Here is a 25,689-nt window from a genome sequence, read left to right on the forward strand (position 1 = left end):
TGCTGTGGTAGTGCGGAAATACACGCTGAATTTGCAACTTCAATCTTGTATTTATTATTTACATATAATTAGACCAGTTACAAAACAGCTTAAGTATTCGTACAGTGTAGGTGCTTGTAATGTAGAAGTAAGGAAATGAAGGCAACAAACCACTAGATGGTGCAAATGTTAAAACAATGATTTTAAAGCCAAATCCACAGTATTTACAACCAGTTGTAACTTAAGTTATTCAGTAAGCTTATCATTAAGTCAATGCTCTAGGTTAAATGATGCTCAATTGGAAAAATAGTGCAGTTTAGTCAAAGGCAGTCAATTGAGGATGTCCACCAAGTGTCCTCAGTGTGGTCTTTGTCCTTGAAGCCACCTTTGTAACGATCAGAGTACTTGCAAATAGTTTTTAGGGACCAGGGCCCGTTTCCCTCTTAAATCGCCCATGAACCATTCTTCATCTAAAGACTCCAGATTGGTTATAATATCCCCAAACTGTGGAAGAGGAGGAGGAGGAAATGAGTGGTGATCATTTTGCTGTGTAAATGTTGACAAGAACAGTTTTACTCGATGGTACCTGCAGAGAGAGCTCTTCATCGCAGTCTGATGTGAAGTCATATAAAGCCCTGCCTCTGTCAACACTTGGTGCAGCTGCATTCTGCTGTAAAGTCGATGACTGCTGACCTGCTGAGGAAGGCAGATACAAAACCACTGAGTAGATGACAAATAACCGTGTTTGTATACTAAACTGTTTCAGATGAAACAGCCAATTAACTAAATGGAGTGTGCATCCAATCCTATTGATTAAGTTGTATATTTTCTATTTGTCTATAAAATATCAGAAAACTGAAACATCAATCTGTTTTTCCCAAATCTTGAAATTATGACATCCACAAATAGTATTTTGTTATAAAGGAGCAAAGAAACCAGAAAATATAAGAAGCTGCAAAACCAGATGACAGATTGTGAAAAACAATCTCCATAGCAATAATTAGATAGCCTAAAGAAAATAGTTGAGTTAGTATTTGATACACTTCATTGCCCTAGTTATGAAAATCAATTTTCCACTATATAATGTCATAAGAAACTGCCAAAAATAAGACGATCAAAATAAAAATGAGTTGCTGCCTTTGTGCCAATTACAGTACATTATTACTATTATTAATAATAATAATAATAATAATAATAATAATAATAATCAAATCAACAAACAGTTACTTTTGTTTCCCATGACGACATGGACATGCACAGCCCTTTGTCATGTGGATGGTAATGCAGTAAAACACCCAGTTCTTATTTCATAAGAGCAACAAAAAGGCAACACCTCATACGTCTGACTTACCAGTGCCGCTCTCAACAAAAGCTGTGGGGAACATTCCTTCTCTGCCGTTGAGTCTGCCACGGCTCCATTCCGCATTAAGACGCTGGGTCACCAGGATACGGTCGCCCTCCTGAAAGGACAAGTCGTCGTCCGACTTCCCGGCATAGTCATACCGAGCCACCGCCCAGTCCACACTGGACTGAGACACCTATGTCAAAAAGTCACAAAATGTCACAAACTTCTTTTACAGGAGACACTTTATACTCAAATTACTAATAATAATACTGCATTTATCCAAATATGAGTTACCTTAGAGGGTTTGGCAAACTCATTTTTTGCAGTCGAAGAAGGCACCATACCTGTAGGAGGTAAACATGTCTTATAATCATTATTTAACATGAGAAGGATCTGACAAGTTAACAAAGAATAAATCTACATCAAATACATTCTAGTAACCTGATGAGGATTCAACATCACATCATATAGATGAATAAATCCAGCATTTTTACTTTAGTTAAATGCAAAACGCTGTAGAAAGAGACCAATGACAACTGTGTGGGTTTTATGAGCACATGTTAATTCCCAGAGTCATTAAATAATTCCACATCTCCTGGCTACAGAAACAGTTGTAAGTGTAACTTTGATGGGAGACGTTCTTTGTAAACAGCGATTTAATGAAACAGAAACAGAGGCATGCATTCCTGACATGCCACAGAGGTTAATGCAAACACAAAGGAGAAAGATGGCAGAGAGGCTCTTTGTTGGGAAAAACACAGACACACTCTTTTGTTTTGATTGAGGATGGAAAAGTTAAACGTGTTAAAGTGTAAGTATTCCCATTTAAAGACACAAAGGCCGTCATATAATCGTACCAGGCAGTGCTACGCTCTTGGGCTGCGGCTGCTGTGGACCTGGAGGTGGAGGCAGATCTTCAATGATCTCCACAAAGTTAAGAGGGAAAATTCCAGATATGGCGCCAAGCTGTCCCCGAGCCCAGTCCTGTCCACAGTACTCCTTCAGCTTGATCACATCGCCCTCGGTGAAAGACAGCTCATCACTGTGCTCGCCCTCAAAGTCAAACCTGGCCTTACAGCGTGGACCGCTGCGCAGGGAACAACGTTTCACACATCAGGTGTATTCAGGTCACACTGACGAGGTCTATGCAGAGATTTTAGAATATTTTGTAAACAAAAATGTACCCGACTGCTGCAGACGGAGGCTTCGGTTTCCGTTCAGGCAGGGGCTTTGTTGAATCTGACTGTGACAATCAAATTGTACACTTAAAATGTCATCACATCCTGTACATGATTTACATTTTAAACTATTTCAACAGTTCCAACTTACCAAGACTTTGACGTAATTGACAGGAAAGAACCCGGTCGATCCGCGACAAGTGCCTCTGCACCACTCACTGTCCACCGGCTCCACCATGGTCACGATGTCTCCTGCTTTCAGACCCAGCTCTCCTGGACCCTCTTTGTGAACAGAACACACATCATTGTCGACTGCTCTGACTAAGAGACACGCTAACTGCCTGATGTGAAGACTGATACTTCATGAATGCTGTTTGACTGTAATGTGTAATGACTGGTCCCTGGTCTATTGTTTTACATGACAGGCACGTGGTATTGTTTGAATTGTATTTTCCTTCCTTGTGAGTGCCCCTGACGTTTAAAAGGTGACTGAGGTGTAGAGTACGGAAGACGTAGGTGACTTTCTTGACACATGAAGACTTGTTATTATAATTTAATTTGTTTAGGGGCGCCACATATATCACATCACAACACTGTGTGTGAGAGACACTGTTAGTAGTCTATTGGTATAAAAATGTACAAAACATCCAAATCATTTCACTTAAAAAGGTCTGTTTCACCCATTATAACCCTAACCACCCAATTAATCAAGTGAAGAATAAACTTAAAATCTTTATGATGCGTCTGTGTTTTTTTTTCTTTTACTCATCAAACTTGTTATTACTGGCAGAAACACCGTGAAAAGCAGTGTAGGGCTTTTGTTTTCTTTGAAGGAAGTGACTTTGACGTCGACTGGAATGAGACATGCATCTCAGATCCACCGTCTGATGAGCGAATAACACACGTATCTCTGGTAATTAGTAAAAAAACAAAACAACCTATATATTTAATGGGTGAAGTGACCTTTTAAATGCTCGTAACTGAACTTGGCTGCCTCTTCAGAATATTCAAACATACTGTACTTCCTGTCATGCTCACTGATAAGCACACGTTATCCTGTATCTGCTTCCAGACTGCATGCTAAGCTAATGTGCTTCTGGTTCATTAGTCACACAGAGCTTTGAGATGCATATCAATATTCTAATGAATAACAAAAACAAAAGCATGCGTCACCTGGGTTGAAGTCATAAATAACCTGCATCCTTTGCCCACCGCTGCCTCCATCTGAAGCACTTGGTCCAGGACCCTGCAGAGAAACACAACGCAGATTTAAAGGCTCGCGTATCAGCGCTCACATGGAACACAAGCGTCGATAAAAGCGTTTGGACGCACAGGTTACCTGCGTTGCAGACATATCGGAGGCAAGAGGAGTTATGACCTTCATGCGAGACTTGTGGACTCTGCCTTTGAGGTCTCCAATTTGGCATTCAAACATATTCTGGTCAATCTCCTCTACCAGAAGAAGCACTTCGTTTTTCTGTTGACAAAGACGTTTCAAGATGTTAAAATGATAGTATGTGCGAATGCACTTTTATGTGGAAACGAGTCAAGTCACCTGAAACGACAGCTCTCCTGTGCTGCTGCCTTTGTAGTCGAGGGCTGCAATTCCATGAGGAAGTTCAAGCTGAGGAAAGAAAGCAAAAAAAAACATGCACTTAATGTTGAACCGTGTGCCGTGTTTGACATACATAGCACACACATACACACAGGTGTGCAGCGGGCTCTCCCTCACAGTGTATTTGTTGTAGAGACGATGGCCTGGGCTGGGTCTCGGAGGTAAGACGGGTCGCTTCCTGTGGGACGTCTGTTTCTGGGGTTTAGGTGAAACCTCCCATGGCAATGAAACGGATTGGCCTGTAGCCTGAAGGCTGGGAGGAGGAGGTCTTCCCGGGCCTGGTTTGGCTGGAGGAGGACGAGGTGGGAGGGTTTTGGTGGTGCTTTGTCTCCTGAAGTGAAACAAACATCATCGAGATGAGTGAGGAGCATCTTGCATTTTAAAATGAATGAGGATTTTGTTTTCCCATGCCCTCACTTACCGAGGTGGAAGCGATGGCTCGGGTCCAAACTGCAGAAGATTGGGCATTTTTATTAGCACTAAAACGGTACTAGAAACCATGGTAACCATGCAACGACACAAAGTATTCAGTCACAGCTAAAGGCAAAGAGTTCATGGGATTACAACAGTTCATTTGTGTGTGTGAAAAGCTGAGGAAATCAAGCTGGAACAAGAATGCACCACATCACACTTAATGTGCAGCGATACAGGAACAGCACAAAGCATTAAAATGTAAAGTACAGAAAATGTACTGTATATTTTATCATGTCAACACCTAAGATGTTTGCACTGTGGATTAGGAAAAGCTACCTGGGGAGGAAGGACGGGCATCGAGCTTTGCCTGAGGGGCGCTGAGGTTTTCAGGGAGCCCACAGGCTTCTGAACAGGAAGGGGAGGAGCCGTGTCCTGATGATGATGATCCGAGACTGAAGAGAGACGAGCTGTTACCGTAATGCAAGGTTTAATTCAGACAGAAAAGCCACATCATCTGGACTCACATGAAACGGCTCTGCTGGGGACTCTGATGGTGGTCGGCCTCCTCGTCACACTTTGCCTGGGGAAGGAGGCTCCATTGGTGTCCACGTTACGCTCGGGCTCGACCGGCATGTGGTCTGAATAAAAAGGCAGTGGACGTCTTACAGCTGTGTATTTATGGCTGTATGCAAAGCGCGGGCTAAACACAATGGTTAGTTGATCTTTGGTGTGAATTGGAGCTAGTTAGGAGTGAGAGAAGATAAAAAGCATTGGAGTCTCCTGATGTTTTATGTCAGTAAGTTATCTGTTGTATGCATCCAGGAACCTTAATTGGAGCTGCTTAGTCAAGGGAAAAGCAGCAGCAGCAGCTGTGATTAGCACATGCAGGCATGTAGTCAGGAGGCTGTTCATCACAATTGCCGTTGGCGGAGCACCGATTTTCAATATCACAATCATGGCTGTGATTAAAGAAAAGAGAAATCACTGCTAAAGTATATGAAGCCGTCTTCCTTTACTCGCTCTGTGTGCGCCAGTGATATAAAGGTGAGGACACCTGGTATAAACACCTGTCCTGTCACCCTGGATGTCACCTGATGCCCTGAATCAAACTACTCAATCATATCAGCCGATGAATGTATTATTTGAAAGCGTAATACTTACGCGCGAGAGCGTTCTCGTACTCGTTCTCGTTGAACACGGACGCCGAGTTGTGGTTGTTAATGTTCAGGTTGGGTTTGAGTGGCTCTTTAGGAGGCTTCACAGGAGGTACAGGAGGGAGTGGTGAAGGTTCTTCTTCATAAACGCTGTTGGCTCTGGTCAAACCAGGAGGACGTGACCGCTGTGGAACGGCCCCTTTGCGGTGTAAAGTCTCGAGCTCCTCTTTTATAGACATTCCCACAGGTTTCCTCGGGGGCTGAGGCCTCGCGGCTGGTGTGTGGTTTCCTACATTTATGTAGGTGACATTTTGACTGTCGTCATCAGCACTTTGGTTAAACGGAGGTTTAAGCGCCACGGGTGGTTTAGCAGCGACTGGAGGTTTGACAGTGGCCTTCCTTGGTCGGGGTTCTGGTCTGACTGGTTCCACTGCATTTTCCTCCTCGGTGCAGGCCTGGCTCTCAAAGGCCTGGATCCTGGCCTGGATATTACGATGACTGCTGGTGTTCATCTCGCCAACAGCATCTTCACTTCGGCAGGCCTCTTCGGATTGGTCGACAACGTCGCGTCTCTCCTCAGACGTGTTGTCGGCACTGAAAACCTCCAATAACTCCTTTAAATACTTATTTGAGGATTCATCCTCTGGATCGGGGTGAACGGGGTCACAACCTTCACTGAGACTCACCAAAGACTGAACTCTGACCTCCTCTACTATTGCATGCTTTTGGTATTTCCTACGAGGAAGTGGCACGGGGCGTGGCTGAGGTTCTGAGTGTAAAGAAGAGGGAGTGGTTTCAGGTGCAGAGAGATGATTGACTGGAAAGTCCCAGCGGACAGTAACAGATCTGCTGCACGTTGGAACTGGATCTGCTCGCCTGGGTTGCTCTGGTGTTACACTGGATCCACTTGTGGTGTCTGTCCTCACGGTCTGATCAGGAGGTGAAACAGTTGGACTCGCTGTCTCTGTGTCTGCCGGTCTGGGCAGGGATGGTCTTGGTGGTTTTTGTGGTTTTTTACCTGGAAACATATGTGAACAATCATCAGGTGTGGAGCTGAAACAGACTGAAGGTGGAGTGACAGATACTTTGGTACATCTCACCAGCAGCTGACTGTGGGACAGTGCTTCCCCTCTCAGGGTCGGTCTGTGTGGCACTTGTGGAGATGACGGCGGTCTGCCGAGGAGCAGCAGTGGGCTTTTCCTGTGTCTTCTCTTGAATCACCTGGTCATAGGATGGTGGAGGCTGAGTCATGAAAAAGAGCATGTGCATTATTTTCCTGTAAACTATAGCATTTACAAACTGGATGTGTTTTGACTCATGATCACCACAAGAGCCACAACCATAACATCCAGGGAACCCTCTATGTACCAGTGTATATGAAAAGAACCAAGGTGTGTTCATTTATGTGGATTCAAAACCCTCTCAGTGGGATGAGGTCCTACCTGGGAGACAGTCTGGACATGTGAAGACCAGCTGGGTTGAGGAAGAGAGGGGAAAACCACAGAAGGTCCGGAATACCAGCTGTTACTGCCCAGAGGTTCTGCTGAGACGATGGTGATCTCTGGTCGTCTGGAAGACAAAACCGCAAAGATGCTTTAAAGATCTGAAAGACAACCAAGATCCACTTCCACCCATTTTATTCTCTGAGTCCACAGCGTGGTTTTTCTCAGCACTGTTGTAAATGTAATTCAGACATTGACACAGTCAAGAAGTAAACGTGGTCGATGGAAACTGTTTTACCTTCTGTCTCTGTAATGTTCACACTGAGAGTTGCTTCTGGCTAAAGAAAGAAAAAATAGTTACGTTTCCATGTAGATTTCAAACCTATGGTGTCATGATCAGCTCTATGAAGGAAACATTTCATATAAGATAAAAGATTATAGTAACAAAATACCATTCTGATTTGGCATTGCATTTCTACAAATGTCCACCAAGGCCACTCAGTTTCCCACAGTGTCAGTAAACTTATCTCACAAGGTTAGCAATTGTGTTATTTTTTTTGTTTTTTTTTGTTAAAATCCTGAATTTGAATCCAGATCACCACCAAAATTGAATCATTTCTTTCTTGGGCCACAGCATGCATTACCAGAAAGTTTCATCACAATCTGTCACTGTCACTTTTTTGAGTTACGCTCACAATCAGACGGAACACGACAGATGTGAAAAGTACTGCTGTAAAGAACGTCAGCGACTTACTTCGTTTGATCGCAGCTCGTAGAGACGACAGAGGCCCTTGACTGTGACACAGAGCAGAAGACGACAAATGCCATTTATCATCGAGGTGTCACACACACACACACACATGCTTAAATATCAATGGGAATGTATGGCTAAAAAAAATATGTATAAAAATGGAATAAAAGGATAAATTATTGGAAAAAAAAAACTGTGGACATGACTTTTGTAACTGAGATGATGTAATTAATGCTATAAAAAGGAGTATTTTAGCATATACTGCTTATGTTAAAAGGAAAAAAAATGTATTTAGGTTGAGAACAATTTTATTTATTTATTTGACCTTTACTTAACCAGGTAAGTCAACTGTGAACCATTTCATATGACATCCAGTTTCTGGACGATTTCATTTAACTACCACCACCGTTTTAAACCCTAAAATAAAGATGAGGATAAAAGGTGTCGACTTTTATCGATACATGAGAAAAAGAACAACACGTCCACATAAACACAGTACATGTACATGACTTCAGATCCCGCTTTATTGTCCTCAGGCTGTTTTTCCTCCGACAGATCTATCATTACTTCACTTAAAAAAACACCACCATTATCACATTACGATTCCCTTTTCTTCTTTAAGAGCACAAGTTAAAGTAACCGCCGTCATCCACCTGAGCCTTCACCAAAGCTACAGTAAACAGAGGAGGCTGACACACAACACTGGGAGGGTGATCTAAACTATCAGGGGGAAAGAACAACCATCACCTCCCTCCTCTCTCCCTCTCTCTCTCTCTCTCCATGTGATTCATGTCATTGATTAATGAAGAGTTAAACAAACAGAGGTTTATTTATCTCAAAATGTTTCATGTCATTGATTAATGAAGAGTTAAACAAACAGAGGTTTATTTATCTCAAAATGTGCTAAGAACAACAACAACATGCTCACGTTGACCTTCTCCCTGTCACTCGCTGAGGTTTTTCATGAGTTCATTGTTTGGGTTCAGTCACAACATCAGCATCAGCACATCTCACTGTTAAAGGGACAGTGTCCATTTCAATGACTGAGCAGCAGCAGCAGCAGCAGCAGCAGCAGCAGCAGCAGCAGCCTGTGGAGCCCCAGAGTGTAAAAGAGCAGACGTGTGTGTGTGTGTGTGTGTGTGTGTGTGTGTGTAAGTATGAACAAACCTGTGGTGTAAATGCTCCCGTTTGGTTCTTTCAGGCTGATCTGCAGAGGGAAATAGAGAAACAACAAGTTATGAATAAAAGGAATGTTTCAGTGTGATATTCACATAAAATAGGAAGCGGCACATTTTATACTAACAAAATCTAACTGCTATTATGCCATAAAATACTCTTTAATGCTCAGCCACAATGATTTGACTCATCTGTCACACGCAGTGTGTGTAAAATGCATTAACATATATTGGTGACGCTGCATGTTCCTTTACATCAGGTGGTTGTAAACATGTGATCTCCAGTTCCTGACACATTTCACCACAGGTTTTTAAGGACCATCGATGACGTCAGTGATTTTAAACTTTGTTTTAAAAGGCAAAGAAAAGATAAAGCGATTGACAGCATCCGTAAAACCGATAATTCACAGTAGTCAGTGGTCAGCCTGGATGCTCACAAATGATCCTCAATTAAAGGGCTCTATTCACCCAAGTGAATAATACTACTACTACTAATAATAATAATAATAATAATAATAATAATAAAAAAAGATCCTTGTGATGCTGCTGTGTTTATTTCCCATTCTCTTATAATTTACGGAAACTCATTGAAGAGCAGAATAGGGCTTTTATTGTCTTTGAAGGAAGCGACTTTGACATCAACTAATAGTCACGAGTCCCAACATCCTCTGTTGTGGACGTTCGATGATCACATGACACATTTATCTCAGTAAAAAACCTCTATATTATTTGGTGAAGTGTCCCTTTAATTATTGTTAGCGTAACCAAGCACAGCACAAAACGATTCAATATTATAAGCTTCATGTCGGAGCTGGTTCTTGTGTCACAATATGATGCTTTTAGAATATTATTATATAATCTATACACAACATTATAGGTATAATGAAAATGTAATGACATTTTATTCAGTTAGCTGATCATGAAAATATACAAAACAATGTGAATATGTACATATTTAAATAAATAAATAAGTGAGCCTGTAATGTTGGCTCACTGTGGCCTAAATGAGTGATAATAGAGGATAAAATAGAAGAGAATTTAAGTTTCATTTAAGTAATATCTAACATGCAGCACAGTAATATAAACGTGACCGTGGTTTAGGTATGAGGAACATTTTGCTCATAAATTCATCCTTTCATTTTTCAGAAACAAAGTTTCGTCTCACACCGACTCTAAAGAATTGAAACGTAGTTTGCTACAGTTTACCAGAAGGACAGTGTGAACTAGAAATACTAGAACCAAACCCTAACCAGCGGAACATCAATTAAATCTTGACGAACCAGTTAAGAGTTTGATGTAAATGAACCAGACGAGTTGGTGTCACATTTAAATTTACAAACAGGAAGCGATCACACGTCGCGTTTATGTCGCATCATTTTTCTCCTCAGGAACTCTTTCGTTTGAAAGTTTTAACTCATGTTCACTTAGATATTTACTGCGGTTAAGTTATTTAATATTGCAATGATGCAGAGGAAATGTCTTTATGGTTTGACTTAGGGGGAAAAAAATGAAATCAATTCAAAAATCATTCCAAAAACAAATGGTTTTACTGAAAAAACATTGTGTGTTCCTCCAAAAAAGAAAAATACTTTGGATTAAATCCAACTGCAATGTGTCTAATTGTAATTGTCTTAAACCTGTTCTCACTTGTGTCTATGGGGTGTGAGGGTGTTAAGAAACGTGAGCGAGAGCTAAACTCGACCTACATTCATCACAGTTCAAGCAGCTTTTGCAATAACGGACAAAAGTGGTCTTCAGTGAAGGACAATCTTAACACTTGGGCCTACAGAGACACTTTGGACAACGCCATGTTTCCAACTTTGTGGCAACAGTTGGAGGAAGACCCTTTTCTACTCCCAGTGTACAAAGCAAGGCCGAGTTTGCTGTGAAAGAACTAAAATAGAGCACTTCACTTGTCTTGATGACCACTCAAAGCTGCTCCACACTATTCACACACTCTTATACGGCACATTTTCATCTTTCATACCCATTCACACACACATTCAAGTTCATTCAAGTAAAAAGACCTCAGCCTGATGGAGAACTGAGGCTGACGTGAGACAGAGAGTGCGAGCGAGTGCTTCTCGTCTAATATCAGGGCCCGTCCTCGTGAATGCTCTGCAGAATGAACGGACAGAACACTTAAGACACTTAAGGATCTTTAGGAAAAGAGTGGAAGCTGTTAAGAGGGACCATAGTGTACGGCAGGGGTGTCAAACTCATTTTTGTTCAAGGGCCACATACAGCACAATTTGATCTCAAAGGGGCCGGACTAGTAAAAATAGTAAAATAATAGCATAATTACCTATGAACAACAAGAACTCCTTAGTTTTTTTCTCCTTTGTTTTACATTTACTGAAGGATAATTTTACAAAACATGAAATGTCTTGAGAAATATAAGTGCAATTTCAACAATATCATGCCTACATTTACTATTTACACAGCACACTGGATCTATAAAGGCACAAACATTTAGTCACGGGTATCTGGAGCATTTGACATTACGTTTAGATTAGTGTGAAATTTTAACAAATTCTTCCTGTGGGCCGATTGGACCCTCTGGCGGGCCGGTTCTGGCCCCCGGGCCGCATGTTTGACACCCCTGGTGTACGGTTATAGTTAATGGTGTATCCCTAATTAAACCCATCATAACTATAAGATCATGACAAAATAAAATATGTAAATGTTTCAGTCAAAATGGGTCACAGATGTGATTTAAAACGTAGTGTAAAGTATACTGGGATGACATATGGTGGGAAACTTAAGATATACTACACAAGTATCTGCTTACAATACTACTAACGACAAGCAAATCAGGAGATTATGGTATAGATGGTATAGAAAGGAAAGATTTCTAATGGAAATATTGACACATAAATTAGTAGGTAAAATTACACGTTTTAAAATACACAATTACTAATGAGAGTAAATGTTATTTATTCCTTTCCGGGCCTGAAAACACGGATCCACCTGTTACACCTGCTGCTTGTTGTCCGTGTGAAACAGACTCAGGTTACACTCTAACGACACGTGAGAGCGACAGAAAAACAAAAGACGCTTCTGTACTTTCACTAAACACTGACGTGTCACCTGTGGCGACTCGAAACTTCCCCGGTGTCTCTCTGCTGAACACAACGACGACTCTTACCTTTTTCCACGAGGCAACAACACGCGCAACTGTCGCCGCACGTCCCTCCTGGTCCACACAGTGTGTCACAGTGTGTGTGTGTTACAGTGTGTGTGTGTTTGAGAGTAACACGCCCACAGACAGGGAGGGCCCGCTCGTGTCCCAGCTCTCCCGTGTTTACTGAGCCAAACTCGTCAAGTGGAATGTGGTCATTCAGGAAGTGGCGGCTGTGCCACACACACACACACACACACACTGCACCGTCACTGTCATTTTACAGTAAAAGGTCACATAAATAATGATGATGTCGCTGTGTTCCATTCATAAGCACATTTAAAAAAAAAAAGAAAGAACAAAAAGGCTGCTTTACAGGTTTAAAGGCACAACACAACAATAACAATAGAGATGAAATAGTAAAATAGTGATGTAATAAAATAGTAAAATGGTTAAAAACGACAAAGAAGGGGTTCGTTTTTATCCCCAAGTGAAGACCAAGGAGAAGATGTGGGTGTTTCAAATGTTCAACATTGCATTTCAATGGGGAACTCGTTCCAAAGTTAAGGGGCAGCGACAGGTCAGCCGCACGTTTTTATTCTAGTGCGCGAATTTACTAACGTTTACGGTAATTGACTGTTAGGAGTCTATTTCGCCCTATTTTGACATGGAATAAAAAGCTTAGTTTACATAAGTGGTCCATGATTCACACACTATTGAACTTAGTACTTCCCAGATGACATACATTCATAGTATGAAGTACCTTTACTGTGTACTTTTTGAGTAATCCTCTGCCAAAATCCTTAACAGAGGACAAGATTAAGTCCATTTTTTCCAACTTTGATATGGAATAAAAAGCTTATTTTACATAAGTAGTCCATGATTCACACACTATTGAACTTAGTACTTCCCAGGTGACATACATTCATAGTATGAAGTACCTTTACTGTGTACTTTTTGAGTATTCCTCTGCCAAAATCCTTACCAGAGGACAAGATTAAGTCCATTTTTTCCAACTTTGATATGGAATAAAAAGCTTATTTTACATAAGTAGTCCAAGATTCATAGGACTACAGAGAGGATTACTCAAAAAGTACACAGTAAAATATTATGCTTGTAAGTTCAATAGTGTGTGAATCATGGACTGCTTATGGAAAATAAGCTTTTTATTCCATGTCAAAGCTGGACAAAATTGACTTAATCTTGTCCTCTGTTAAGGATTTTGACAGAGGATTACTCAAAAAGTACACAGTAAAAGTACTTCATATTATTCATGCAGGTAGTCTGGGAAGTACTAAGTTCAATAGTGTGTGAATCATGGACTGCTTATGGAAAATAAGCTTTTTATTCCATGTCGAAGTAGGGCGAAATAGACTTAATCTTGTCCTTCGACAGAGGATTACTCAAAAAGTACACAGTGGACGTACTTCATATTATGCTTGCAGGTAGTCTGGGAAGTATTTAGTTCACTACTTTCTCTACGTTTTCTCTTTGTTTCTTCTTGTTCTTCTTTGAGTTTTCTGGCCAGGCAAACGTGAACCACGGCTGGCTTGACTGCAGTGGATTTTGGCACTAAAATCGAAAAGCAGCCTGTTCTTAGACCTCAGAGCTCGGGATGGAGCGTGAAGAAGAAGAAGTTCAGCGAGGTGAGATGGTGCCAAAGCATTAAGAGCTTTAAAAACCAACAATAACATTTTAAAATCAATCCTCAAATGAACAGGAAGCCAGTGGAGAGAAAGCATAACCGGCACAAGTCTAAAAAAAGATCTAATAATGTGAAATGATCTGTTATGACACATGCTAAAAGTATAGTCATTTTTCAAGAATAGAAATGAGACTTTATATAAACAGAGAGTAAAACTTTACTGACAAAAGTCAACACTTGGAAGAGTCAGAAAGGGTTAACAATAAAATTAAAAGGGCAAAAGTATCATTATGTGTGATGTCAGTTCCGTGATAACATAATTTGCTGTAATTCCATATTCATATTCTTTCTGCACAAGTCTGGTTACAGTATGTTCTTGGTTTGTTTTAAAGGCATTAGATACTAAGTAAGGGCGAAAAGGGGGCGATGTCTGATTTAGACTTATGAGACGAGACTGTAAAAGTATCAGGGGATATTAAGATAATTTTGTCTTTCCAGACCTCTCACCTCGCCTCAGTTTAATTCCTGTAGTGTAACTTCATTTCTGTGCCTGTGCGATGACAATAATCTTATTTAATCACTCAAAAACTGAACAAAAATCACCAAATTATGAAAAGCTCTGTCTCAAGGCAGCTTTTAGTTGTTGACTTAAAGGTCCAGAGTGTCAAATGTGGGAACAACTAGTGTTATTTGGCAGAAATTGAAGTTAAAACAATTACAATAGTATTTTTTTTCCATAGTACAATAACTTGATTGTATGAATTGTTTTTGAATTTAGTTTTGATGCTGACTGAAAGTTACATACAGTGCTTATCTAATGTATTAGACCACCATCCAAAGTCACAGCAGCCCTAAATGAACCGCATTGATCATTATGAAAGTCATTTTTTATTGTTTCTGTTTCTGTTTTAACTGATTATTATAATAAAGCACACTATTATTTCTTGATGAAGATGTCATATTATACTTATTTACTTTCTATTCCTGAACTGAAAAGTTAGTTTCAGGGGTTAAAGGGTTTGGCTTGATTTATTTCTGACTTCCTCAGAGAGTCCTGCTCAAATTTGGGCATAAAAAGGTGAATTCAGTTTTCTATATGCCGAATAATTAACAGTCGCATTTTTATGACAGGTGTGGCTGCAACATCATATAATGATAAATGTTATACACACTGAACCTTTGATCCACACTCACTATTATGAAGCTAACATCATAAACTAGATGTCGTCATGTAACAAAGCACAAACACTTTTGCTATTCACACGCTGCAACGTGGGGTTCAGTGTCTTAGCAGAGTCGGGAATTGAACCAACAACCTTCCAATTTGGAAGACAACTCACCCTACCACTGAGCCACCACAGCTCAATCCTAATTCCTCACTCTTTAAGTACATTTTATATTAGAAAAAGACTTTGGATACATAAGTACAGTAAATGTCATATACTTAAAGACTTTTGCTGAAGTAATATTATAAAAATAAGTGACTTCAACTTCTACCAAAGTCATTTTATGGTAAGATAGTTGTACTTTTACTTAAGTTTCCCCTTTAAGGTACTTCAGACAAGACTGACAAGTTTGTCTCTTGGTTATTTTTTTTAGGCCATTGTGGACACATGAACACATGAACACATGAACACATCCAGCAAATCCAGCGACAAAGTCAGCAGAACTATTTTCCCGTCACAGCCGCTCTGTCACTTGAACACATGCTGACATTACTCAGCAGCAGCAGTCACAGAGCAGCTGGCAACAAAAGGAAAAGGACGAAATCTGCCCCTGTGTGACACACGACACCAGCCTGAGGGAGCACAGTCACAATAAGTCTGGTAAAGGTTTTCAGCAGACATGGATGACTTTGGATAAAAGGATAAAAAAAAAGAAAAAGGAATAACCTGCAAATGAGTGAGTCACAGTGTCATCAAGTTATATGAAGACACTTTTACTAACTTCAGTCTATTTGTCCAAGAAATAACTTTTACAGTGAGGGAACATTCTCGCCAACATCTAAGATTTCTTTACATCCATCCACTAATCACAACTCTCTGCTTATGGGACCAAACGTGCAGAGCAGCTACTGTAACGAGACATTTAACCGTTAATTAAACGTTATTTTCTACATTCGTCGCGTACTTGTTTGGGCCATAAAATGTCATCAGTGTTTCCCAAACCTGGAAATGATGATGATGTTGTCAAATTTTTAATAATTTCCTGGTTATATGGAGCAAGACACCGGAAAATATTCACATTTAAGAAGCAGAAAAAACTGGAAAACCCACCCAAACTGATTAATCAATGAACAATTAAGTTAGTAATCACTTTAAAATGCTAAAATGCTTTGATTTTTTACAAATAAGTGGGTTTTTTTCAAGGGCAAATGATTTGGAATATGTAATTGTATCAAACTATAAATGTTATGATTCCAATATGTTTTTCACAAATAAATAAATAGCTAAATAATAATTCAAATATTATGGTCCTTATGATTACACGTCATACCATTTTGAATCGTTTGGTATCGATAATTAACAAAAGGTAAATGTACAAATGTACAGATACAATTTTATTGTACAACATCATATATACACACACACAGTACACATGTGTATTTTGTATAAATGTGTTTGTATTCTCCCATATTCACTACATTTTAGTGACATGTTCATTCATGCAATATTTTGGAGTATTATTGTTGTTGTTGTTTTTTTATAGATTCTGTAACTTTTTCTTGGTTCTAAAGTTTCCATGTCGGTTTTTTCCACTGATCAGAAGAGGGTAATTCTATTCTATTCTATTCTATTCTATTCTATTCTATTCTATTCTATGTGACTGTGGAAACAATAGTTGTTGTCAGTCTGTTTCATTCCTAAACTATTTGCCCTCTCTCTGTGTCTCTCTCTTACCTGTTGCCTGGTTCCTGCTCCTCGCTCCCCGCAGATCCCTGCGCTCCCCCTCGGTGTCATGTTGCCTCCGCGCTTCTGCCATCGAGGTTCACAAACGACACAGACGTTAGAAACACGCAGATGAACGAGAACGAGTGAAGGAGAATTGACGGCTCTCGCGTCCGTCGAGCACACTGAGCGCGTGCAGCTGTCCTGACCACTGGACGTTTGTGTGCGTCCTGCGTCCTGCGTCCTGCCCACCACAGAGTCTGGATGGATGGAGGTGGTGTTGTTTGGCCCGGTCAGTGAGTGGCACCACCTCCATCCATCCAGACTCTGTGGTGGGCAGGACGCAGGACGCAGGACCGCCAGCATCAGCAAAATAAAATGTTTCCGTTACCAATCAACTGTCATTTAATTGTCATTTATTTAAAAAAGTCTTAATCCTGACTTTAATCTCAGAAGTCAGGCTGTTGTCTAGTTAACTGCGTATTTGTATTCACTCTTAATCATATATATCTATATATGTATACAATTGTGTTGTTACAGTACATTCACTTCAGTCACAGTTTGTTCTGAGTGTGTTCTATTCATCAGTTGCCATGGCAACCAGCAGAGCCTGGCATGAACTGTAATAACAGACCATGAGCTGTTTTTAAGTCTTTGTACTAACGCAACTGAATTGACATAGCTTTTTTTTTTTTGTGGAACTTTAGTCAGTAGATCAGTGATTCCCCTACTGGGCAGTGACGGTACTGCAGGTGGGCCGCGAAAAGGTCATTAAATACAAACAAACAAATACATACATAAATAAATAAATAAATAAATGTTCAGTGTTGAAATTGAGTTTTAGATTTAAAAAAACAGACTTTAAGTTATATCTTTTTAAGACATTTTAGTGTCAGCCGGTCTGTAAGAGCCTTTATGAGGTTGAATTAGATTTGGCTTTTAAAAATGGGAACAGACGAGCACATGTGCACTAAATTTGTAATCTCCAACTACAAACTAAAACCAAATCATTTGAGATAAACATGTATCTAAACATATGTAGATGTCTTTAATATGTTAAAATGTCACCCACACTCTTCTGATGATGTTCACATGAAAACAACAATATACAATTGAATTATTGATCCGAGTCATGTGTGTTGATCAGACTCATAATTCAGACTTTGGGTTTGAACCTCAGAGGATTTTCACCTTTTTAGAGTGGGCCCTGACACTCTTCAGTCTTCTCTCGTGTTTGGACCTGGCTGCAGTAGATGATCCAGGTGAGATCAGAACCACTTGGAGCGAGTCCATGTAGGAAAATCACAGTGAAGTCAAAGTAATGATGTACATGTTGCTTCAGTGTCAAACTGTCCTGACTTACATCATGTGATCAGTAACGGGTGCTATTCCCGCTGAAACGGCTGCTTTTGTTTGTTTGTTTGTTTGTTTGTCATACCCACATATCTGAATGTGTTGTGACATAGAAAACTGTCACATAAACAGAGCTCCAGCATCTAAATAACGCTGATGAGACTCTTTGTAAAGTTGATCAAGCAGACGCTTAGAAATAAATAAAATAATATATTATTTACAATGAAGCACAAGACTGTCATCAATTATATCCTTAAAAGCACAAGGTCATTTAAAGGTCACTGTTCTGCTGAATTGTCCTTCTGAAACTCTCAGCGCGTGCTGTTCCCACTCTTCTCCACAAGAGGCCACTGTTGCACCATAAAACAAACTCCCAACAACACGACACTCTAAGGCTGCATTTGATGGAATTAGCAGACATCCTATCTTATCCTTTACCAAAGGAAAAGACATCCCATAATTCCCATATAGACTAACACAAATGTGTACAGTTTTAATCACTTAATTCACTCATACTTTCTGCGAATAATTGCAGTTCTAGAAGTGGATTCTATCTGCAAACACACCACTAAACACTTGCTGCACTTTTATGAATAAATTATAAATAATAAAAGTACACATAATACAAATACAAGTCTAATTCTTAAATCACTGCAGCTGTTCAGTGTTGCCACTGATATGGAGACTCCACAGCGCCCCCGTGCGTTTTATATGTGTCTATTTATGTACCAGTGTGAGGACATCCGTGACGTTTGTCTGTTCACAGTAACAAACATAATCAACAGAATCTACTGACACTGACGCAAATGACATTCACTTTAAAACACAGAGAATTATTTAAATATAGTTTATAGAGAAATATAATACATTAAAATACAGTGTACAAGTGATGTAATCAATGCAATATGTAAACCCTAATTTTACTTCTACTTATCTCTGTTTATTTATTTGTTTTAAAAGTTAGGATAATCTTTTTATTTATAAAGATTTAAAAATCTAGTCAAAACGTGTAGGTTTAACTGTTTATTGTTGTAATTCCATGTTTGGCCACAAGAGGCTGATTTGCACCACTGCTTTAGTCTGAATTAAAAGACTGCGGAAATTCATGTTTTCCTCCACGTGATCTTTTTTATTTATTTATTTATTTATTTAATTAATGTAATTTAAAATAATAATAATAATAATTTATTTTTAGATTAAGGCTAATTTTCACCTGAAAGACATGGAGGAAGGTAACTCATTTAATTAATTAAATTACTAATTCAAAGTTTTGAAAATACTGTATATATTTTTCAATAGGAGTTAAAAAGGGTTCAAAACTAAATATTCATACAGTTTATCACATACTGTCATGTGATGCAGTTTTTCCTGGTTTGTTTTTAAAGACTTGTTCACATGACACATTGACAAGATGGTGAGCGTCACATACTCTTTCAATAAGGTTTAATAATAAAAAACAAACATAAGTGACTGGCGACCTGTCCAGAGTGTGTGTGTGTACCCCGCCCATCGCCCTGTGTCAGCTGAGATTGGCACCAGCAACCCCCGTGACCCTCATGTGGAGGATAAAACGGTTGCTGACGGATGGATGAGCGACGTGAACAAATATTTATGTCTGTGGGGCGGAGGTCTGGTCTGGTCTGGATTTTCCCTGAGAGTCAGGTGACCACACACTTTACAGTTTGTCTCAGATCAGAATGAAAATTCTCAAAACTGTTAGTTCAACGTCCCATTTCTCCTTCCTCTGAACAAACTGCCAATGCTTTTGGACATGTATCAGCTGCTGTTTTTTTACATTATCATTTGCTTATGTCATGTCAGTCAAAGTGAACTATACTATATGTCAATCACGGCCTCACAATGGCAGAGGCTGGTCAGAGGGTGCAACCAAACTACTGTGAATTCAATCATTCAAACATTTGGTAGGGAGACAGTATAGTATTGACAGTAATGTTTACATTACTCTGCACCACATAGGATTGAATGACAACCTCACATTTGTGCACAGCTCTACCAAAAGTGACTGTAGTTTATTTTTATTTTGCACAATGCTGGAGAATTACAAAGAGCATATACAGTAAAAAGGTCTTGTACTCACTTACTCCCCTAACTACAGCAATGTGTAACTTTACTGTAGTACAAGTGTAGTGTATAGTGCTCTTTCAGGTCGTGTCACCGAGTTTTGACCTTTTTTCCGCATTGGAAAACACTTGAGAGAATAAACATAATGACATAATGAAAACTTGATTAAACTATTTGACTCTCTTGTTCTCGTTTGGATGACACTGACACTTTCATTGACATGAACACTTGCTTTTGAGGAATGCACTAACTGCTGTGCAAATGTAAATAGTGAGAAAAGTGAGAAAAGCACCAAAGCCACTGAGAAAAACTGTAAAACAGAGGGAAAAAAAAGTCACCCCATAAAACGGATTGTGAGTAATTGTTACGGTCAGGGGTCAAAGGTCAAGCTCACTGCTGAATGCTGTGACAAAACTGAACACAAATTCATGTATTTATTTATTTTTTAAATGGTGTCTTTCATACCTGCTCCACGTAACTCGCCGGTTACTATTCTCAAACTCATCCACGCAAGGCTGATTCAGCCTTTTACCTCAACATCAACATCACCTAAAGCACAAGTGTTGGGCCCGACACCTGTTGTGTGAAGTACTGAATTCATGCTGTGACCTCTAGGCTCCTCATCTCCAGTGAAGGACAATGTTAACGCTTCAGTGTATAGAGACATTTTGGTACAATGCTAATGTTTCAAACTTTGTGGCAACAGTTGGAGGAATTTTCTATTCCAACACTCGCACACACACAAAGCAAGAGCTATAAAGACATGGTTTGACAAGTTTGCTGTGGAAGAACTTGACTGACCTGACCTCAGCTCCATCGAACAGAGACTGTGAGAGTGTCTGACCTCATCAATGCTCTACATCAGTACGTGATGATTTATTAAAAATCACTTGATTGTCTTCACAAAAAAAATGAGAATTATATGTCGAGTTCAGAGCTTTTATTCTGAAAAAACCTGATTCTAATAGACTTTGTTGCTATAAAATTGACAGTGAAGCTAAACTAAATGTTTGGTTTGAAAACTTCAACTAAAAACTAACTGCTGTTGTCGTGGACAGCCAGGTTTGGGGAGTAAATGTCAAAACAAGAAGCAGCAATTCTTGAAATTCAAATGATGCACGGTAAATATTAAGAGTGTGAATACGTATCACAAGCTGCCGACTAAAGACGGCATCAAACGTGGGTTTTTGTTGAAGAGACGACTGGTTTGGGCCCAAATATCCAATCACCACATCGACTCGCTCTATGGAATGACACAATTAACACAAAGTCCCACAGAAGGACTTCAGAATCTTTGAGGAAATCCTTTCAAGACGAGTGGAAGGTGCCAAAGAGGGGCCCAAAGTCCTGTATCTGTATCTGAATACGTCATTGCGGTCCCTGTTTTCAGCTTGAATGATCCCTTTACTGGTAAATTAATGTCACTTCACTCTGTCGTGACACACAAGTGCACACAGTGCAACATTCTATGGAACGACCGCATCATGAGACGTGGTTTCGAGTACGTTTGGGCAGCAGGTTTTGTGTTTTTTTTTCCCCCGTAACAAAAGCACCCTGCGTTTCCTCACCTTTATTCTCATTCCTGCGGGTTGACATGGCACATACTTTGTGGCAGCAACTACCTCAGCAGCCTTTAAGCCCATAACTCAAAGTTGTCCCCTACACACTGTTGTCTTTGTGTCGCACCAGCAAAGACAACTCCTTCAGTTCATCACCAACCTGCTCGGCTTTGTGAGTCCTGTCAGTCGTGGCAGAATAAACAAGTCTGCAGGTAAACAAAGCCACTGGTGACCGATGTGGACGGGGATTTTTCACAGCACTCAGTCACCGTATAAAAGCTGCGGCTGAGTCGGAGGTCGAGTCAAAACTGAGCGCAAATCAGACGGGAGCGAAGAGAAATTTCGGCTCAAGGCATCTTCACCGATTCAATCCAGAGAGGTTTTGTGAGTACACGCTTTTCTTTCCGTCTCTGTGGACTCTTTAATTTCTTTATATCACTTTAAATGAAAGTATTTGGAAGAAACATTTCCATTTTTGTCTTTTAGGCGCGACCGAGATTAAAAATGCTGTCGACGATTCTGCTGCACGTCCTGATCATATGTGAGTACACAACTTGTGTTTCTCTCCGAGTGTTTGTTGTTTTTCAAATCTTATTTGACTTTGTTGCGAATCAACAGCATCCGTCATGACAACCGTCACTGGCCAGACGACGACGGTTGCGACGACGACGACTGCCGCCACCACGACTGTCGCCGCGAACACCACGAGCGCCGCCGCCCCGGCTGCACGTGCTGGGGTCACGTTCATGAGCGGCCTGATACTGTGTCACGTCAGCGTGTCGCTGCTCAAGCGCGGTCTCTGACAGAATGTGATTATTGTTACCACTCACACGGTTGTGTGCAATAACCCCCACGATGACGACGCTGGTGTTGACGGGATTTATTTAAAGTCCATATGATGCAAAGTGTTCAATAAAACGTGGTCAAACACACTTGAGTTTGGTTTCTGCCTTTTTTTTATTCTCACGGCTTTTGAAATGAATCGATTGAAGTCATCGACAAGATTAAGATTGTTCGGGTTAGTTCTTTCTTTACATTAAGTGTATTATATTTCATATATGGAAAGTCAAAAAAAAAGTGAACATTTCCTGTCATTATGTGTCATTTTACAGCAGATTAAAGAGTTTAACGTATCATAAAACTTAGATTCACAGTTTCAACCTAAGGCCTCCTTGTGCTCACATTTATATATATATATATACACATGTATTTTTTGGAGTTAAGCAGTGACAAATAGTTCTGATTAATGACCTAAAAACTCATCCATGGGTGTGTCAGTGACTTTGTTGAGGCTGAGACTATTTCGCAAGCGACCACACCCGCGTTACGGGTTAAGAATGACTCCACATTGTGCTTTTTCCGCTGTTTTTTTTTGGGCCACGTTACGAACCACATTCTTGGTGGAGGAGAAAAAAAAAACACTTTAACTCTCAAGTTATTGATTTCTCGTCTATGTTCAAACACGCGGACAAAGAGGAGGAGATTTGTTTTTCAAAAAAGTGTGAAATGAACAAAACAATCTTACACATTCATTCATTCATTCATTCATTCAACTCTAGTCTTTTAGGAAACATATTTTTGAATGTTCCTCTGAAATGGTGACTGCAAAGCGGATGTTGCGTGTTTGACCCAGTACTGAGATACATTTTTTGCTTATTTTTTTTCTTAAAAAAACAAAAAAAAAATCTTAAAGCAAAGTACCTGAAGTATTAATAATTTTGTTTTATGTAATGTAGTGTAAACGTGCTGTTGTAGCACAGTTTAACAGAGTGTTGTGTGGTTTTGACATTAAAGTCACTGTCAGTCATTATTGAATGTTGCTGCGTGATCACGATGTGTCCATCAGGTTATTATACTGAGACTTAATTCAGGTGCTTGTTCGCACAAAAACAGGGAAATAAACTGACGCGTGAATGTCTGCAGCAGTCAGTGATGTCAGTCATTGGAATGAAGGTGTGTGCGGGTGTGAAGCCACGCCCCTGCACGTCAGTGTGAGTGAGACACTCTGTCAACGTCCATGAGACGTTTGGATGATCTGAAAGGGCAAATTCCACAGATTCTACTCATGAATGTATATATATGATAAATGTATATGTATATATATATATATATATATACAGTATATACATATATGTCTATAAATACACATATATACACATATATGTATATACGTATATATATATATATATATATATATATATATATATATATATGTATATACACTGTATATACATATGTATATAGCCATGGATATAATAACAATAATAATAATAATTTGAAGGAATAACAATAGGTAGCCGTCCCGTCCCCTGCCATTCGTAGCTCGGGCCCTAATAAAAGTGAGCTAACCCGCTCTAAAAACTAATTTGCTGTGACTCCTTTTAAAAAGAAAAAGTCAGAACTATCATAAGCATTGAGTTCAAAAGTTATAAACTTTAATGAACACTCACTGAAGTGATGGATTAGGCGTCTGAAGGAAAAGCCTGACTGGACCGGAGGCTTCAGAGTCCTGGACCTTGAGCCAGAGGGGGGAAAAAAACACACAAGTTAGTCACAGTGATTAAAAAAAACAATCTGGCAATGAATGGAGGGAAGAAGCCGGGTTATTTACTGCCGCTCAGGCTCGATGGTGCCGACCGTGCAGCAGCAGGAGCAGCAGGAGCAGCAGGAGCAGCAGGAGCAGCAGGAGCAGCAGGAGCAGCAGCAGCAGCAGCTCTAGAGAGGGAAACTTGTCACAAACATGTGGAAAAGAGGGGAGAACATGGTCTTTACAGGTCATCACCACAAGGAGTCACTATTGTTTCAATGTTGCCTTTATTTTGGAAGATGACACCCACGAGATGGCAGTGTTACACAAATGTAAGGTTCCATTATGTTATACTGTGAATGGATTGAAAAGCTGTTTTAGAACATACTGTACTCATCTTTGAGGTGTTCAAATTCATTGTTAAAAAAACAAACAAAAACAAAAAAAAAAAACGTGTTAAAAAGGAAAAACTCAAATCGCCCCAAAACGTGGACATTTTATTTACAGTTCAAGTCAGTCACATGCAACGTTTCCCTAGAATGAATGAACGTGAAATAAACAAAAACAAAGCACATTATTTCCTCCAAAAAAAAAGCGCCATATACAAAAATAGAGCTTACAAATACTGTACAGCAAGTGTCTCCAAAAATATTCTGCTGCAGAATTCTTAGTTTTTACAAACATTGTCTGTGAGAGTCCACAAACATGATCAGTGTTAAAAAAAACAAAGGGTGGTGTGTGTGTGTGAGAGGACGAGGGGTTACTCAGGTGCTAGTAAAGGTTTGTTTGAATAAACTGTGAGGAAGTTATTTTGTGAGCTGGCTACAGACCAATAAATAAAACACCAAACAAGAAATATACAAAAACGCTGACTTCAGGGAGGCAGTGACGGAGAATCAAACGCTCTCACGACGGAAGAATCATTTAGATTATGTACCAGGTTTCTTCTTCTTGCTCATGAATGACACAGTCGTCCGAGTCCAGGAGGGACAATTATTAGACAGTACTAGTCCACTTCCTATGTGTTCTATTTCATTTGATTGGGTCTATTTATAGACGTGATGGGAGTCAGAACCAGCACTGACGTCAATGGTGATTCCACTGGTGGGAAGACATTTATTCATTTATTCATGAGCGGCTCTGACTGACTGACTGACTGAGTCTCTCCTCTTTTCTTTTTCCCTTTTCAAAAAAAAAAGCAGCATCTCCTTCTGTCCTTCCTTCGTCGGCTCGGACTTTGACGCGGTATAGACTTCATTTTGTTTTTTAAGATGGATTAGGACGGCACACGGGAGGGGGAATGGGGGGAGGAGGGGCGGATTACAGGCGGATTACAGGCGGACAGGGAGAGCGTGTTTACAATCAAGCGCACCAAAATGGCAGGGAGTGTTCCACGGCCATTTAGTTTACGTGAAGGAGCATTTCTTCACACACACAGGTGATATCAGTGTATGCAAAATA

The 25,689-nt window shown here is 40.0% G+C and overlaps 1 protein-coding gene and 1 long non-coding RNA gene across 5 annotated transcripts; one reads left to right on the forward strand and one right to left on the reverse strand.

Moving 5' to 3' along the window:
• Positions 1-30: 30 nt before the first annotated feature.
• On the reverse strand, positions 31-16,801 carry sh3d19 (SH3 domain containing 19). Of its 4 annotated transcripts, none has more exons than XM_044028293.1 (21): positions 16,720-16,801; positions 9,046-9,085; positions 7,882-7,922; positions 7,426-7,465; positions 7,128-7,254; positions 6,786-6,906; positions 5,693-6,703; positions 5,056-5,169; positions 4,868-4,983; positions 4,539-4,567; positions 4,235-4,448; positions 4,058-4,126; positions 3,842-3,979; positions 3,676-3,748; positions 2,654-2,784; positions 2,509-2,567; positions 2,182-2,411; positions 1,619-1,668; positions 1,331-1,517; positions 566-675; positions 31-483 (listed from the first exon to the last, which is right to left on the reverse strand). In XM_044028293.1, the coding sequence occupies exons 1-21, from the start codon at positions 16,799-16,801 to the stop codon at positions 376-378; spliced, it is 3,090 nt and encodes a 1,029-aa protein (XP_043884228.1). In that variant the 3' UTR covers positions 31-375. The 4 variants fall into 4 exon arrangements, with proteins under 4 accessions (XP_043884228.1, XP_043884227.1, XP_043884226.1 ...); XM_044028292.1 differs by having other exon boundaries at positions 566-672; positions 6,786-6,927; XM_044028291.1 differs by having other exon boundaries at positions 6,786-6,927.
• Positions 16,802-21,992: 5,191 nt separating this feature from the next.
• Positions 21,993-22,633, forward strand: LOC122771584. The gene is made up of 3 exons (XR_006360623.1): positions 21,993-22,085; positions 22,188-22,242; positions 22,320-22,633. It is a non-coding gene; the product is annotated as an uncharacterized LOC122771584 (long non-coding RNA).
• The last annotated feature ends 3,056 nt before the right edge of the window (positions 22,634-25,689 follow it).

Source organism: Solea senegalensis, linkage group LG6, assembly GCF_019176455.1.
Source record: "Solea senegalensis isolate Sse05_10M linkage group LG6, IFAPA_SoseM_1, whole genome shotgun sequence".
Lineage (NCBI taxonomy): Eukaryota > Metazoa > Chordata > Actinopteri > Pleuronectiformes > Soleidae > Solea > Solea senegalensis.